Here is an 18,751-nt window from a genome sequence, read left to right as displayed (position 1 = left end):
ATACCTGTTTACAAAGTGTTAGTACATTATAGTTATAACAGACAAAATAAATAAATTGTACAAGTAATTAAAACAATGCTAAGACTCCTATTTATCCCATATGCCTTCGTTGTGATCACATCGAGTTGCATGTATTTCATCGGGTACATCATTGATCTTATTTTCAATGGTTCTTGATGAGAAGGAGCTTGTCTCAAGTATATCTAAAGAGTTTTCATCATCAGTTGTGTGCATGGCTCTGTCTTCCAATAACACTGACCATTTATGATTCACTAGGTCAGTGACATAGAATATTTGTCTTGCTTGACTAGCCATAATAAATGGTTCATCCGTGTAACTCATTTTGTTAAGATCCACCAAAGTGAATCCAAGGTCTTCTGTCACCACACCAGAATTACTGTCAACCCATTTACACTTGAAAACTGGAACTCTAAAAGTGACATAATCAATTTCCCAAATTTCTTGTATTATTCCAAAATAACTGATTGATGCTGTAATTGGATTCTTATCCTTGGAATTGGAAAAGTGTACAGCCTCAGCTTGTAGGGTAACTCCACTATTTTAAACTCTACTTTTATCGTCTTCCTCCTTTAAATAGAACAAGTAAAATGTTTATGTAATAACCGCCAAAAGTGATCACATCAGTGTTAGGTCCACGAGCTAGTCTCAATAGATTTTCAGAAACATTCCGAGTTACATAAATCTTTTTCTTAAACCAAGCTAAAAAGGATTTGTTATGTTCATTAAGTGTCCACTTTTCACTCATACGTGGATGTGCTGACTTAATTTTATCAATGTGTTGTGAAATGTAAGGAATAACATCCTCTGTGTTGTTTAAAATATACAAATGTGCTTGATTAACTTCTTTTCCACTAACACTTTCAATCCTTACTCCTCGAACTCCCTTTCCTTCACATATGTTTTCATGTCTTTTCTTTGGAAGTCCTATTGGGTCACAACTTGGCATATAACTTGAGCAGAATTCAATGGCTTCCTCTGTAATGTAGCGCTCTATATTTGAAGCTTCCGGTCTCAATTATTCTTAACATATCCCTTTAAGATCTTCATGTATCTTTTAACCGGGCACATCCACCTCAAGAAAACCGGCCACATATCCAAATCTCTCTCACTAGATGGACAATCAAATGAACCATGATATCAAAAAATGAGGGTGGGAAATACATTTCCAATTGGCACAATAGTCTGATGGCCTCATTTTGCAAATTATCTAACTGTCGAGGATCAACAACTTTCTTGCAAATGGCATTGAAAAACAAACTCAAATGTGTGAGAATACCTCTAACAGAGGCAAGTAATATGGCTCGAATAACTACTGGTAAAAGTTGTTGCATTAAGACATGACAATCGTGAGACTTTAAACCAACCAACTTCAAATCTTTTATAGAAACAAGGCTACTAATATTCGACGAATAACCTTGTGGAAACTTCACACTATGTAAACATTGACAAAAAATTTGTTTTTCTTTTTTTGAAAGAGTGTGACAAGCTGGAGGAAGATAGGTGCGTCTTCCTATGGATTGAGAATGTAACTCAGAACAGATTCCCATGTCAACCAAGTCTTGTCATGCTTTCACTTCATCTTTTGTCTTTCCTTTAACGTTTAGTAAAGTCCCAACAACACTATCACATACATATTTTTCAACAGGCATCACGTCTATGCAATGTCGCACATCAAGTTTACACCAATATGGAAGATTGAAGAATATTGATCGCTTTTTCCAAATGTTTTTCTCAACGGTCTTCTTTTTATGTTTTCCGAAGACAACATCAATGTTCCTCACCTGGTCGTATACTTCTTCCCCATTACGTGGTCTGCATACTACATCATCCTCAGGACTTCCATTAAAGGCTTTTTTCAATCTACGGTAAGGGTGATTTCGAGGAAGGAATCTTCGGTGTCTTGTGTACACAGTTTTCTGCCCATGCTTCAGTTGAAGATAACTAGTATTTTCTTCACAAATCGGACATGCAAAATGGCCTTTAACATTGTAACCACTCAAGTTCCCATATGTTGGGAAATCATTTATGGTGCAAAACAACATTGCATGCAAACGAAAGTTTTCTTCTGAATATGAATCGAAGACCTCGACGCCCTCTTCCCACAACATTTTTAAATCGTCAATTAACGGTTTTAGATAAACATCAATGTCATTTCCAGGTTGTCTAGGACCCGATATCATCATAGACAACATCATGTATTTTCTCTTCATGCACAACATAGGAGATACATTGTAAATCATCAAAATAACTGGCCATGAACTACGTTTGGTACTTAAGTTGCCATAGGGATTCATACCATCGGTAGCAAGTGAAAGTCTTAAGTTTCTCGGCTCTACACTAAATTCGGGAAATGTGCCATCAATGTTCTTCCATTGTGGGGAATCAGCTGGATGTCGAAGAAGATTATCACATTTTCTTCCATCAACGTGCCACATAAGATTCTTCGCATCTTCTTTAATAGAAAACAATCGTTTCAACCTAGGCACCATAGGTAAATACCACATGACCTTAGCCGGTGGACCTTCATTGTGTTCATCGTTATTTCCATCAAGTTTCTTCTTAAATCGTGACGAACCACACGTTAGACACACCTTCATTGAAGCATACTGATCTCTCTACAATACACAGTCATTGGGACATGCACGTATCTTTTGGTATTCCAAACCCATATGACATAGAACTTTCTTTGCGTCGTAATTACGGATAGGTAACATGTTATTTTCTGGTAGCATCTTCTTCAACAACTCCAACAATTCCATGAAACTTTTATCAGTCCATCCGTTTCTTGCTTTCAAACAAAACAATTTCAAAGTAGTCGATAACCTTGTAAAATTGATGCATCCTGGATACAACTCTAGCTCCGAATTGTTCTTAAGACTATCGTATAAATGAGCTCTTCCAAAATTTTCTTCGCAACCGTCACGTACCATTTCGTCTAAATGATCACTCATCCATTCGTCGACGTAATCCAAACCTCTTAAAGTTGTTGGCTTATATAATACTTCCCCATGCCAAATCCAAACTGTATAACTTCTCATTATTCCATAGATGAATAGATGATCATGGATGTTGTCCAAGTCTTCATATACTTGATTGAGATAACGAACACAAGGGCAAAAATATGCCCCGTTCACTGGTTTTGCGTGTTCTTTAACATATTGTATGAACTCAGAAACCCCTCGCTCATACTCTTCACTAATACGACGCTGATGAATCCAGCTTTGATCCATACTACTACACTAAACGAAAAGAATCCACGAAAAAAAAAACTAACTTACGTAGAGAAATAAAAATAAGTACCTATCATATGTTGAAGGAAAAAAATAAAGTATCTTAGTATACGTACACGAACACAAATATCTATCGTTACACATATATCATACGTCTTGAATTTGTTCTTCAAGATCTTTTCTCAAAGCATGCATTGTTTAACTAATTCGATGTCATGATTATTGATTTTGTCGATATGGTCACATACGGGGAAATCAAAATCTGCGGAATCTCTCCCAATTGTAGTATAAACCTAAACGTAGGAGTATGATGGTTGGTTGCCTTTAAGCTTCTATGTTGTGTAATGCATGAGTAATTGCTAGGGAGACAAGACATTGTAAACTAGTGATTATGATTAGGCTTTCTTCGCCGAGACATCGGGTTTAAGGTAATTTAGAAAGTGGCATTAACAATTAATGAAGAAAGATGAATTCTTGATTACATGAGAGTGGATAGGATGAAATTGATAAACCCCAACAACATATTCATTCATATATTTCAAACCACGTGTTCTATTTCTTCTTGCCCATTGATCAATACATCCATTCATATTTACTTTTAAGTATTTTGCATTTAAACCTACAAGAATTTGGTCACAAGTCTTAGATAATCAACAATTCACATAATTATCTAGGCCGTGAGTCCTTTGGGAGAACGATACTTGGTCTTACCAGTTTTATTACTTGATACGATTCGGTTACACTTGCCGAGGGTTAACAAGTTTTTGGTGCCGTTGCCAGGGACTCATGGTTTAACTAGTCTATTTGTGTGATTTTTGATTAACTTTGACTTGATTTGTATTTTTTATATTTTTGATTTATCTTTTTATCTTTGTATTTGTAAGTTATCTTTTTGTTTTTTGTTTTTGTCTTTTTGATTTTCTTTGGTCTATCTTTTCTATCTTTCTATCTTCTATCTTTTTATTTATCTTATCTATCTTTTTGTGCTAACAATTATTTCTAGGAACTTGTCTTCTTGTGTATGTAGGAAGCATTTCGGACAAGAAGCAAGAAAAATGCAGAACCTCTTCTTGAAGGCTTGGACGAGAGTAAACTTAGGAGAAGAATCCGTACATCTAGAGAACTATTCCCTCCTCCAGAAACACTTTTACAACCTTCACCACAAAGGTCTAACCAAAGCACCGAAAATATGGCAGAGGAGAATAATGGTAGACACACTCTTGCAGATTACACCACTATGGTTGGCCCTCAACATTTTAACAGTATAGCAAGGCCGAGGGTCAATGCTGCAAACATGGAGGTGAAACCGGCGTTGATACAGTTGGTTAAGAGCAACCAATTTAATGGGCTATCCCATGAAAGTCCATATGAACATCTCACCACTTTCAATGAAATTTGCAACACTGTGAAGATTAATGGGTGCCGGATGAAGCAATCAGGCTTAGTTTGTTTCCTTTCTTATTGGGAGGCAATGCTAAGCTATGGTTGAACTCTTTTCTAGAGGATAGTTTTACAGAGTGGGAAGCTGTGGTTGCAAAGTTTTTAAACAAGTACTTCCCACAGTCAAAAGTCAACAATGGGAAGCAAGAGATATCTTCTTTCAGACAAGACATGGAGGAGACATTAGGTCAAGCATGGGATCGGTATAAAAGCTTATTGAGAAAGACTCCCACGCATGGTTTTGATGAAGCAGCAGTAGTCCTACTTTTCCTTGGAGGTCTTGGTTCATAAACCAAGTTGATGTTAGATGCCTCAGCTGGAGGTAATATTAAATGGAAGCAACCGAGTTGATAGATAATATGGCTACGAATGACAATGAGTTGCATAGTGAAAGAGGATCTCCAATTCAACAGAAAGGGGTTCTACAATTGCAATCCAGTGATACCATGCTCGCTCAGAATAAAATCATAACTCAACAGTTGGAGAATTTAACAAAGACACTTGCACAACTGCCAAAGGAGCTAAAAGGAGTTGCACAGGTTCAACATATGTGTGAATTATGTGGTGGTGACCATATCAGTTGTCAATGCGCTTTTCCAGTGGAGGCATTAGAAGATGTAAATTTCATGACCAATCAATTTCCATATCGTCAAGGTAATTACAACCAAGGGTGGAAACCTCACCCAAGCACGGGTCAAGGTCAAGGTGATGACAAATTTATGAACACCGAAAAACGGCGCCACAAACTTGTTTAACAATCGGCAAGTGTGACCGAATCGTATCAAGTAATAAACTCGGTAAGACCAAGTATCGTTCTCCCAAAGGACTCACCGCCTAGTTAGTTATTTGATTCATTGATTATTTAAGACTTGTGAACGATTGATTGTAGGTTTTTAATGCAAAAGACAGTAATTAAACATGTATGCATGAATGTGATCAATGGCAAAAAGAGTAAAACAAACACGGGATGAATTATATGGATGAGTATGTTGTTGGGGTTATCAATTTCATCTTATCCACTCTCATATACTTTAGGAATTCATCAATCTTTTCATCAATGTTAATGCCACTCTCTAAATTACCTTGTCAAGAAGGCCTATCCTTAATTACGAGTTCATACAATTCCTAGCATTCCTAGTAATTAGTTCTGAAGTGCAGGAGCTTAAAGGCAACCAATATACTATTGGGAGAAATTCCCCAGATCTAGACTTCCCCGTACGTTCCCATATCGACAAAATCAATGATCATGACAATGAATGAGTTAAACAATGCATGCTTTAAGCAAAGAGGAAAAATCCTAACAATTAATGAAAGAAAGCATGTATCTCAAATGAGATTTTTAAACACAAATTCCATATATGAGAGTTTCACAAGATTACATTGATCCCCCAACAACAATACAAGGTTTAGTTCACCGTATTCATGGTGAATCTAGATGAACAATGATGAAAGAATGAAAGATAAAACCCTAGAAAGGTAGAGAGGTAGCCTGAGCATCCAAGATCTTCCTTCAAAGGGGTGGAAAAGAGAGTGTTTGCTTCGTCCCAGCCAAAGATACAAACCCTAGGAAACCCAAAAGCTTATATGTTGTTCGTAAAATTACAGAAAATTAGGCCCAAGCCCAAAATAGGACCGCTCAGCGGTAAACTACCGCTCAGCGGTAAGTGCGTGAGTTCGTTTCTTCCCCTCAACGGCCTTTTCACCCCTCAATGGAGCCAACGTGGGTTTCTGAGTGCCGCTCAGCGGTAAACTGCCGTTGAGCGGTAATTGCGGCTTCTTCTTTTGCACTTGTTAATGTCTTTTCTGATTCCATTCCTATCCTTCTTCACTTCTTTCACCAAATTCACCTTAAAACCTGCATAAAACACTGAAATCAAGCATAAACCTGTCCAGCTCTTATATTTCTAAAAATATAACCAAAAGCATGATTTCAAGCTAGTTTCTAAGGGTTAAAGGTTGCTTTTAGTATCAAATTTAAGCATGAAAATAACAGTTTTTCAACTGTTATCACAAGGACAAGCTGGACAATCAGGGCAATTCAATAAGCCACAACAGCAACCATCATTATGGCAACAAGTGTCTACACTCAATGAAAGATCAACAAAGTTTGAAGAAACTCTTCAACAATTTATGCAGGTAACTATTTCCAACCACAAGAGCACTGAAGCGGCCATTAGAAACTTGGAGATGTAAGTAGGCCAAATAGCTAAGAAGTTGGAAGATATGCCTGATAAGAATTTTGGGGCTAATACTGAGGTTAACCCTAAGGAAGAGTGTAAAGATGTAGTGAGTTTGAATGTTGAAAAAGTTGAGTTAGAGAGAAAAGAAGAGAGAAAAGGAGAGGATGAAAGAAAAGAGAAAGAAGAAAAGAGAGAAGAGAAAAAAATTGAAAAAATTCTTCCTTATCCAAAAGATTGTGAGAGAATAGAGAAACAGAGACAATATGGGCATTGTAAAGATATGTTCAATCAAATGGATGTTGATCAACTTGTGAATGAAGCATGGCAACAATTTTCAGCTCAGGTAAATCATATGAATCAAATCTCGAAAAGAAAAAGATATATAGATGAGGAGATTAATGAGTGCAAAGCTGTTAAGAAGAGTTCACTTCCTCCAAAATTAAAAGATCCAGGAAGTTTTACCATTCCTTGCGTCATAGGGAAGGAAAAGATAAGGAAAGCCCTACTTGATTTAGGGTCAAGTGTCAATTTGATGCCTTTATCTACACTTTAGCGAATTGGGGATCTTGAAGTCAAGCCAATAGAGATGACTTTGCTAATAGCTGATGGATCTTCAAAGAAGCCTTATGGTGTAGTGGAAGATGTTATGGTTTGTGTAGGAAAACTACAATTCTTGGTGGACTTTATGGTGATGGAGATGGAGGATGAAACGGTTCCTTTGATTCTTGGAAGACCGTTTATGAAAACGGCCAAGGTCATCATTGATGTAGATGAAGGAATGATAGTGCTTCAAGACCAAGAAGAAAGGGTAATCATTGATGTCTTCAAAGAAGATCAACAGGTGCAAAAGGAAGAGACTAGTCATAAAGCTACATGTCAAGATGTACCCATGACTAGTTTTAAAGATGCAAAGCCGGACTTCACAGGTAAAAATTGTTTCTTGTCACAAGTTAGGGAAGAAGAAAAAGATGGCAAAGGAAGGACGGTTCATGATGACTTGATGCAAGCACAACCCAAACTTGGTAAACATGTAAGATTCAAGAACAAGTTGTGGGTTGTGAAAGACTATAAAGAGAATGGAGTGATAGAGATAGAATCTCCATATTCGAGAAGAGTCAAAGAGGTGGAACGGAAGTAGTTAATGAGTTGGTGTGATGATAAAAAGATGAACACCAACATGGAAGATGGAACTTAAACTTTACTGGGTCAAGCTAGTGACGTTAAAAGAGTGCTTGCTGGGAGGCATCCCAGTGATTCAAAAACATTGATTTCTTTAGTTTTTATTTTTTGGTTAATGTAATTTTATAAACTTTGGACATTTTTGTATGTTGAGACTATTGGTTATAGCATCTACTGATGGATGCTAGGTGGTTAAGTATCTACTTAAGGATACTAGGTTTGTTACACCTACTGATGGGTGTTGCTAAGAAAGGTTTGCACCTACTGATGGGTGTTGATGGATTTTGGGTCAGGCTTGTCAATACCCAATTTCGTCCGGGTAAATATAATTCATCACAAAAATAAATAAAAAAAAACATAAAAAAAAAAAAAACAAAATGAAAAATACTATTTATTTTACTTTTTGCACCCCCAAATTTTCTTTTAAACACTTAATCCAATGGCCCAAAATAATCTCACTTTTTTTACTTCCTCACCACCCATCTTTTCTTATCACACCCCATTCTCCACATCACCATCCACCTCACCCTCCACATCATCTACCTTTTTCATTTACTTTTTCCACATCATTTCCATATTAATTTTATATATCAACTTTTCTAATTATTCCACTTACATTTTTTAATTATATCTTCTCCATCAACATTTTTTATTATCCATTTTTCTCCACCTAATTTCTCCACCAACTTTTTATATTATTTCTTTCACTTATTTTCCACATTAACTTTTACTATTCACTATATTTTATTTTACCTACTTTCTCCACCAACTTTTTATATTATTTCGTCCACTTAATTTCCATACCTAATTTCTCCACCAACTTTTTATATTATTTCTTTCACTTATTTTCCACATTAACTTTTACTATTTACTATATTTTATTTCACCTAATTTCTCCACCAACTTTTTATATTATTTCTTCCACTTACTTTCCACACCTAATTTCTCCACCAATTTTTTATATTATTTCTTTCACTTATTTTCCACATTAACTTTTACTATTCACTATATTTTATTTTACCTAATTTCTCCACCAACTTTTTATATTATTTCTTTCACTTATTTTCCACATTAACTTTTTCTATTCACCTTTTTTTAATTCATCTAAATTTTCCACCAACTTATTATATTATTTTTATTCATCAACTTTCTTCATCCTTAACTCTATAAATACCTACATTCTCTTCACAAAAAAAAAAGGACATAATATCCATCTCTTCTCTCTAAAAATCTCTTCATTCTATCCCAAAACTCTACTTCATTTTTCTCTCACATTTTACTATTTCCTAATCTCTATATACATAATAAATCTCATACCCCATTTCTACTATAAAGTTATCTTCTTCATCTTCTATCTATCTTTCTCACGACTTATTACAAGTAAGGTTTTATTTCATCACACAAATCTTTAACAAGGTACACATTTTCTCTTCATTCTGTTTATATATGCATTTTGATCATTTTTTTTAGTTTACAAATTTATCTTGTTTTCTATCACAATTTTTCTTTATGCTTTTCACATTTTTATGTCATATATATATTCAACTCATCTATCCTTCTTAATAAAAAATATAAAACTTTAAAAAAAATGTAATAATATAAATATCGGTATGAGTACTCGTGCGATCGTACGCATTAGCCTAGTACTCATTACCCAAAATATAAAATAAACAAAAAAGCCGTGTGAGTGCTCGTGCGATCGTATGCATCAGCCTAGTGCTCATTACGCAAAACAATAAAAAACAAGGAAAAAGCCGTGTGAGTGCTCGTGCGATCGTACGCATCAGCCTAGTGCTCATTACGCAAAACAATAAAAAACAAGGAAAAAGTCGTGTGAGTGCTCGTGCGATCGTACACATCAGCCTAGTGCTCATTACGCAAAAAATCTAAATATTACATCAAAAAATACCAAAAAATACAAAAATCTTCAAAAACTAAAAACATACACATTTTCAAACAACAATCAATATTGCTAGCCAGAACTACGTGATCCTTGATTCTCCATCAAAAGTGGAGATACGTAGGAGCAAGGCCAGTCCTTGTCAGGTTCATTTCCCCAAAAATCCAAATTTATCCATAATCAACTAAACAAATCTTTCAAACAATTTCCAAACTAATTTTCAAACAATTTCATAATGAACTACGGAACCCTGATTTCTCATTCTGAATGGGAATACGTAGGAGCAGGTCAATCCTTGTCGGGCTCAAAAAACTAAAAAATATTGTTTGTTTCTTTAGAGTTTTATTTTAAGGGAAAGTTAAACATTTTGAAAACCACATCCATATTCGCGTATTTAGTTAAAGGTACTGCCTTAGGGCAGGCGTTGTAGAGTGCCAATACCTTCCCTACACGTAACCGACTCCCGAACCGAGAATCTGGTTCCTGTAGACCATGCCTTATCATTTTATGGTTTTTCCGTTGTTTTTCAGAATAAACTATGGTGGCGACTCCAATCTCTTTAACCAAAATTTATTTATCTTTTTTGGATCGTCGTCCCGTCGCGATTTTCCGGTTGCGACAGATGGCGACTCCATTGGGGATGTCAGAGAGTCAGGCCATTTAATTAGATAAGTGAATTCAATGTGGTTTTTCTTTGTGTTTTTATTCCCTTTGTCTTTATTTATGTTTAATATTTGGAATAATTGCATGTGAGTTTCTTTTACTTTTTATTTATGTTTGAAATAATTGTTTCTACTTATCTGTGTTTATTTTTGCAATTGTTGTTTTTTATTATAATCTCCCTCCACACAATATGCATATCATGAGTGAGGCCCTATACCCGGGTCTGAGCGCAACTTAGAAATAGAGGGGTTGTGTAGCGGTGTCACTCTGGGATGTACTTCCTGTCTGGCTATCGTGAGAACTCCAGCTAGAGTCTGTTCTCTTCATTTGTGTCTCCACATCTAGTTGATTACTCTGACTGTTGTGGAGAAACAGTGAAAAGAGCCATAGCTCTAGTGGCCTTGATTTAAGGATTAGGAAGCTATCCTTGTGAGTGCATATATTTGGCCTTAGAGCTCTAGTTATTCAACTTTTGATAAGGCACGAATGGGAGATGTGTGTCGTCTTATAACCGATTTTTTAAAAAAAAAAAAATTAAACGCGTTGTATATCACTTTATCATCATGTGTTTTTCTCATGCATTTTTTTATGGTCTTGTTGTTGTGGGTCATATGTAGGAAGTTATAAATTTTTGACTAAGCCGTCGAGATAAAATGGAAATTAACATGAGATTTGAAGTTGACCGACCTTCAAGTTCAAACATTTTAAAGGAAAGGATAGCCATTGAAGCAGAGGAAGGAAATATGAATGGTCTGAGAAAACTGGTAAAGAAAATGAAGTCATCCCAAAAGGACGCATTCAAGAAGGAGTATGGGAATTTGTTGAGCCTGTTAGAGGTGAAGGTCCAAACATCAGCAATTACTACTTTAGCCCAGTACTATGATCCGCCACTAAGGTGTTTCACTTTTCAAGATTTCCAATTGGTGCCAACAGTGGAAGAATTCGAGCAGATTTTAAATATACCTCTTGAGGGAAAAGCCCCATACAATTACCTTGGGCAGTATGTCCCTATCTTGCAGCTATCAAGGATCATGAAAGTACACCCTGTGAAGTTAGAAAGCAAGTTCATAATCAAGGGCAAAGTGAGGGGCCTTCCCCAAGGATACCTAAAAGGATACTTGCATCGTTTGGCTGAAGAGGAAAATTGGGAAACGTTTATGGATGTATTGGCTCTTATCCTCTATGGTATCATGCTTTTTCCTAGTGTCAAGAATCTCGTCGACTATGCCGCTATGAACGCATTTGTAGGATACAAAGAGCTTTGTGAGAATCCAGTCACTGCCGTCCTGGCTGAAGTTTATGGGACCCTTAATCGTTGTTATGAACTGAAGGGAGGAAAGATGTTATGCTGTCTACCAGTGTTGTATATGTGGTTCATTTCCCGTGTGACTGGAGATGCCTTAAATTCCCTGTGCCCCATGGATGAGCTATTGCAGTGTAAATCAAATGTGAAAGGGGCAAATGAATGGGCACAACTTTGTGCAAGTTTAAACGAGGATCAAATTAAATGGTGTGTCCCTTGGCAGCGTAGATCACAAATTATATATCACTGCGGGAGGTACCCTAATGTACCCCTCATGGGTATTAGGTGTTGTATTAATTACAATCCTGTGTTAGCACAAAGGCAATTTGGGCATCCTATGAGAGGATCACCTACACCTGCGTCTCTTGCCATATTGCAAATCTATTATGAGGAAGGAACCTTTGTTGAAGTACTTCATCAAGTTAGGAATGCTTGGGGCAACATTATTCGTGCAGAAATGGACCCCAGACCATGGACTATTGATGAAGGAATTCCTTACAGCCATTGGATTGCAGAAAGGGTTAGGACAGTGAAGTTGCCTTTCGAGTTAACTTCTCCTAACCTAGATTATGGAAAACAGTTTCATAAGGCTGAAAGTGAGGAAGTAAAATTGTTGAAGGCAGAATTCGAGCAAATGAAACTAGAAAATATCAAGTTGACCAATAATCTTCAGAGCCTACAACATGATTATGAGAATCTTAAGCAAGAAGGTGTGGAAAACAGCGAAGCATACGAGGAGTTGTTAATAAGACAAAAGCAAGAGCTAGTAGCGGCCAACATTGAGCTGACTTTGAAGGACCGGGAATATGGTATAATTGAGATATCAGAGCGTGTTACGAAGCAATTGTGTGACCAATCCCAGAGGGACAAGCAAAAAGTACTAGAGGAACTGCACAAAATGCATATTAGAATGGACGACGCCGAACAACAGGCGAATGCAGCAGTGACAAAACTGAGGAAGGAACGTTGGCATCGGGCTGAATCAGAGAAGAAACATCAAGAGTTGATGAATCAGATGAAGGAGTATACCGTTGAACAAGGGCGAGTTATAAAAAATTGGAAGAGAAGTTTCGCACAGCTAGCTTCCCTTGCTAATGAAGCCATTAAGGATGTCCCTAAGCTATTAGCTGATGCTGAGTTTGCATTGCCGATCTTTAACCCACCTGAGAAGGTTGAAACTTTCCTCAATTACTGCAAGAAACTGATAAGAGAAATGAAGAATGTAATGGCTGAGGCTCATGATAGTTGATCGTGATTTTGCACACCTCACATGTGTTGAACTTAAATGTTGTGAATGGACTGTCCTATTGACTTTGTTTCATGTTAATTTCCAGATTATACATTTGGCAATGTTTTCGCATCTTTATAATTTCTTACTATAGTAATTGCGTTGCTTTGTCTTTTCTCTTTTTTTTCGTTTTTATTTTCTTTTTCTTAATTTATTTCATCTAATAAAATTCAGTTTAAAAATAATAATACGGCTAAAGTCTCCAAAACATCCTAAAGGACACGAACTAGTGGCAAAATCATGGAGAACCAAGGAGAAGTTCAAGAGGGGATGAAAGTCGATATCCAACAGCTGAAGGAACAAATAAGTCAAATCCTAGAGGCCATGAATGCCTTACAAAGCCCCAAAGATTCGTGCGCACAACAACCACAACAAAGAGTTCCAGAAGTACAAACTTTCCCTTCCTATGGTCTTCCCCCGAATTATACTCCACCATCAGGAGTGGACTGGGGGCATCTTGATACTCAAAAGGCCGAAGGTAATGCAGTTGAAGTAGAAGGCGAGCTTGGGGCAACCACTTTCACAATTCCTGGGAAGACAATCCAACCAGGTATTGAGAACATGATAATGAAAAAACAACCTGAGACGAAGTCTTCATCTTATGTCGTTACACCAGCAGATTTTAAGGACGATAAGAGTAAATTAGAAGTCTTTGAGAAGAGGTTAAGAGCCATAGAAGGCGAAGGAAGTTTTGAATTTGGAGATGCTAGAAAACTATGTTTAGTTCCTGATGTGGTGATACCTCCAAAGTTCAGGTTGCCAGAATTTGAGAAATATCGGGGAAATACTTGCCCATGGAGCCATATAACCATGTACTGCAGAAAAATGGCGGCTTATGCCCACGATGAAAAACTTTTGATTCACATCTTCCAAGAAAGTTTAATTGGCGTAGCTCTGACTTGGTACATGCGCTTAGAAACTACTCACATCTATTCATGGAAAGATCTGGTTGATGCATTCCTAAGGCAGTATGAATATAATAAAGATCTAACACCTGACAGAATACAACTGCAAAACATGGTGAAGAAAGAGTCTGAATCATTTATAGAATATGCCCAAAGGTGGAGAGAAATTGCTGCTCAAGTAGAACCGCCTCTGAGCGACAAGGAGATGACTACCATATTTTTGAATACTCTACAACCACCATTTTATGAACACATGATAAGCAGTGTCTCCTCAGGTTTTGCTGACATAGTAGTAATTGGAGAGAGGGTCGAGGGTGGCATAAGAAATGGAAAAATTGCACTAGGCCCACAACTAGTAGCGAGTTTAAATGAGTATGGTCCTAGACATGAGAAAGATAAAAAACGAAGAGCTAACTCACATTTTATTGCCTATCCTCAAATGTCACATTCTCATGGGTCCAATCGACCCATTGAGCGAAGAAATTACAATCGTGATGAGAAGGTCGCCAGCTTCACTCCTATCCCCATGACCTATATAGAGTTACTGCCAGATCTTCTTCACAGAAACCTCATAAAGGTTTGTCCAACTAGACCTATACGACCTCCGTACCCAAAGAGCTATGACACAAACGCCAAATGTGATTATCATGAAGGAGCGTGTGGACACTCAACAGAGGCATGAAAGGCTTTAAAGCATAAAGTGCAATCTTTGATCGATTCAGGATGTTTAAAGTTTGAAGAAAGTCAATCCAGCACTCTGGCAAGGCGCGAGTTCGCCCCTACAAATGCCATGGACAAATGAAGAACTATATGGGAAAACATAGGTTGTTGTAAAAGGCGAAACTGATGTTGTTTTGTCTTGCTACGAGGGTTATGCTCATGGATATTACGCTTTTATCCGTGACTTTTAATGTGAACTTTCATTATTTGGTATCTCCAAGGTTTACTGGAAATCATGTCCTAATAGGGTGTCGTGGAGAAAAACGAAAGCCGCGAATAACAAAATTAAAAAAAAAAAACAAATAAATGAAAGCAATATTGAGTCGCTTGTCTTTCTTGCAAATTATCAAACTCTTGTTTTTTCGAAAATAGCAAAAAATATATAAATAGAAAAAAAGAAAATAAAAGAATTGATAACAAAAAGAAAACAAAAGTTGTAGTGTCAGATTTTTCCGAGGTCAAATGTTGAATCAAAAATAACAATTTGATGTTTTCTCTTGAGATGTTTGTGCACATGGTGTTTGAAAAATCTCACCCTTCACTTTCCAAAATAAAGGATCTTCCCTAGTAAACATTGTCACTGCCCTCAGTAACAAAAACCTTTACACTGGGGCAGATTGGCCTGACCAACATTATCCTCGTTTGCGCTAGTTGAGTGATCCCTGAATCCATTGAGGCAAACAAAAGAACAAAAGAATTTTCAAAAAAAAAAGAGAATAAGTCCCCTATATTGAAAAACCGGAAAGGGCGGTCTAGAAAAGAAAGGAAGAAAAAACGACTCATGTTGAGGTCATCTAATCGTAGAATTAATCTTTTGAAAATAAAGCAATCAGAGTTCAAAATGATGTGTGGCCTTCTTTCTTTATCCAAAAAGCAAAAAACTATAACCATTGTTACCCCGTTTGAGCCAAAAATAAATTCTTTTTCAAAATTATTCCCAAGCAAGGGTTATCATCAGTATGAGTCAACTTGGAATGCAGATGAAGAGTACTCAACGATCAAATGAAGCGAATCCTTCAAAAAGGGTAAACAAAAAAGAAACAACAATAAAAAAGAATTAACCAGAGATGAAGGAAAAACGAAGTTCAAGACAAAAGCAAAGTGCTCTAAAGATCAAATAGTTGATGCAATGCGTAGATGATAACCCTTGTTTTTTTAAAAAAAAAATGTGTATCCGACAAACATTTCATTTGGGCCTTTATACCCTTTTCTTTCAATACCTTTTAGCCCCTAGCCATCTTACAAGCCTAACAAAGTCCACGCAGATCGAATGATGATTGCTCATATTTTCATAAAGCTTAATTTTGCGATAAGACAAAATAACTTTCAATGTGTCCAAAAAAAAAAAGATTTGAAAATGAATAATGTCTCAAGAATAGGGGACCTCTCTACCAACCAGCCAAAAGCATACAAAAGAAAATCGAAGCAATTTCAGCCATCCTTTTAGCTGACCCTTTCCTACCCACTACTTCTTCCAAACGGAACCCCATTCCAAAAAAAGAAAAAAAAAACAAACAACAAAACTAGGGCAGCTTGGTAAACCTCACCGCGCGTCTTTTCCTTGAAATTCGTCAAACCATAATCTCAAGAATGGGGCAGCTTTGCAGATCTTACTTGAATTTTTCACCAGAATTATCATGGATTCACCATCATACTCATTACACCAAATCGGGGAAACTTTTTAGGTACCTCGTGTTTCGCTTTGGCACTCATCTCCTGTAAGGAGCGTATGAGGTGACAAGCCCGCATGGCTATCCCATTATCTTCCAAACCATTCTAAACAATTCTCATTTCTTCACTTCCGAGTGAATTCAAGCATATGTACATTAATGTCTCGGGAGAAAAAGTCAAAATGTAATAATCTCAAAGTTAGATCTCGGATGTATGACATTCCTCACTTTTCTAAGCATTGGAAATAATGGCCAGTCTGATGATTGCAAGTAAGACCATGGACTCGAAAAAATAACAAAAAAAAACAAAACAAAGCAAACGTTTTCGTATATTTATCAAAAAGAAAGTATTTCTCATCGAAACCCTCTTCATTCACATGAATGGTTATCGATTTCCTTCAAAAAAAAAAAAAAAAAAAAAACCAAAGAAAACACAAAAAGAATAACATTCAGATTTTCTCTCTCAAGCCATATTGTTTCATGTCGATAAACTTTCAACTTTGTGTCAAAATTAAATAACATTTGAAGTTTCAGGAATTTCAAAATTCGAAAGCCCAGTTTCTACACTGGCCCAAAAAATGAAAGGTTTCAACACCCCTACGCTTTTTCAAAAATCAAATTTCTATCAAAATTACAAGACATTTCACAAATTACAAATTTCAAGAATTTCAAAATCTGAAAGCCCAGTTTCCATACTGGCCCCTAAGCCCAGTTTCCACACTGGCCAACATTTCTCAAATTACAAGTTTCAAGAATTTCAAAATTTGAAAGCCCAGTTTCCATACTGGCCCACAAAGCCCAATTATCACATTGGCCCCAAGCCCAATTTCCATACTGGCCCCTAAGCCCAGTTTCCACACTGGCCAACATTTCTCAAAATTACAAGTTTCAAGAATTTCAAAATTTGAAAGCCCAGTTTCCATACTGGCCCACAAAGCCCAATTATCACATTGGCCCCAAGCCCAGTTTCCATACTGGCCCCTAAGCCCAGTTTCCACACTGGCCAACATTTCTCAAATTACAAGTTTCAAGAATTTCAAAATTTGAAAGCCTAGTTTCCATACTGGCCCACAAAGCCCAATTATCATATTGGCCCCCAAGCCCAGTTTCCACACTGGCCCCAAGCCCAGTTTTCACACTGGCCCCAAGCCCAGTTTTCACACTGGCCCCAAAGCCTAGTTTCCACACTGGCCCCCAAGCCCAGTTTCCACACTGGCCCCAAAAGCTCAGTTTCCACACTGGCCCCCAAGCCCAGTTTCCACACTGGCCCCCAAGCCCAGTTTTCACACTGGCCCCAAAAGCCCAGTTTTCACACTGGCCCCCAAGCCCAGTTTTCACACTGGCCCCCAAGCCCAGTTTCCACACTAGCCCCCAAGCCCAGTTTCCACACTGGCCCTCAAGCCCAGTTTAGACACTGGCCCCCAAAGCCCAGTTTCCACACTGGCCCCCAAGCCCAGTTTTCACACTGGCCCCCAAAGCCCAGTTTCCACACTGGCCCCAAGCCCAGTTTTCACACTGGCCCCCAAGCCTAGTTTCCACACTGGCCCCAAAAGCCCAATTTTCACACTGGCCCCCAAGCCCAGTTTTCACACTGGCCCCAAAAGCCCAGTTTTCACACTGGCCCCAAAAGCCCAGTTTTCACACTAGCCCCCAAGCCGAGTTTCCACACTAGCCCCCAAGCCCAGTTTCCACACTGGCCCCCAAGCCCAGTTTAGACACTGGCCCCCAAAAGCCCAGTTTTCACACTGGCCCCCAAAGCCCAGTTTCCACACTGGCCCCAAAAGCCCAGTTTTCACACTGGCCCCAAAAGCCCAGTTTTCACACTGGCCCCCAAGCCCAGTTTCCACACTGGCCCCAAAAGCCCAGTTTTCACACTAGCCCCCAAGCCGAGTTTCCACACTAGCCCCCAAGCCCAGTTTCCACACTGGCCCCCAAGCCCAGTTTAGACACTGGCCCCCAAAGCCCAGTTTCCACACTGGCCCCCAAGCCCAGTTTTCACACTGGCCCCCAAAGCCCAGTTTCCACACTGGCCCCAAGCCCAGTTTCCACACTGGCCCCAAAAGCCCAGTTTTCACACTGGCCCCCAAGCCCAGTTTTCACACTGGCCCCAAAAGCCCAGTTTTCACACTAGCCCCCAAGCCCAGTTTCCACACTGGCCCCCAAGCCCAGTTTCCAGACTGGACCCAAAAGCCCAGTTTTCACACTGGCCCCAAGCCTAGTTTCCACACTGGCCCCAAGCTCAGTTTCCACAC

General features: G+C 38.1%; 1 protein-coding gene across 1 annotated transcript; it reads left to right on the top strand.

Moving 5' to 3' along the window:
- The first annotated feature begins 13,444 nt into the window (after positions 1-13,444).
- LOC128193879 (uncharacterized) lies at positions 13,445-14,791 on the top strand. Its single transcript, XM_052868065.1, has one exon. It carries the CDS (start codon positions 13,445-13,447, stop codon positions 14,789-14,791), a length of 1,347 nt encoding a protein of 448 aa, XP_052724025.1.
- Positions 14,792-18,751: the final 3,960 nt, after the last annotated feature.

Source organism: Vigna angularis, chromosome 9 (assembly GCF_016808095.1).
Source record: "Vigna angularis cultivar LongXiaoDou No.4 chromosome 9, ASM1680809v1, whole genome shotgun sequence".
In the NCBI taxonomy this organism is placed as follows: domain Eukaryota; kingdom Viridiplantae; phylum Streptophyta; class Magnoliopsida; order Fabales; family Fabaceae; genus Vigna; species Vigna angularis.
Note: the sequence above shows the minus strand (reverse complement) of the source record. Positions and strands in the feature narration are given on the sequence as shown.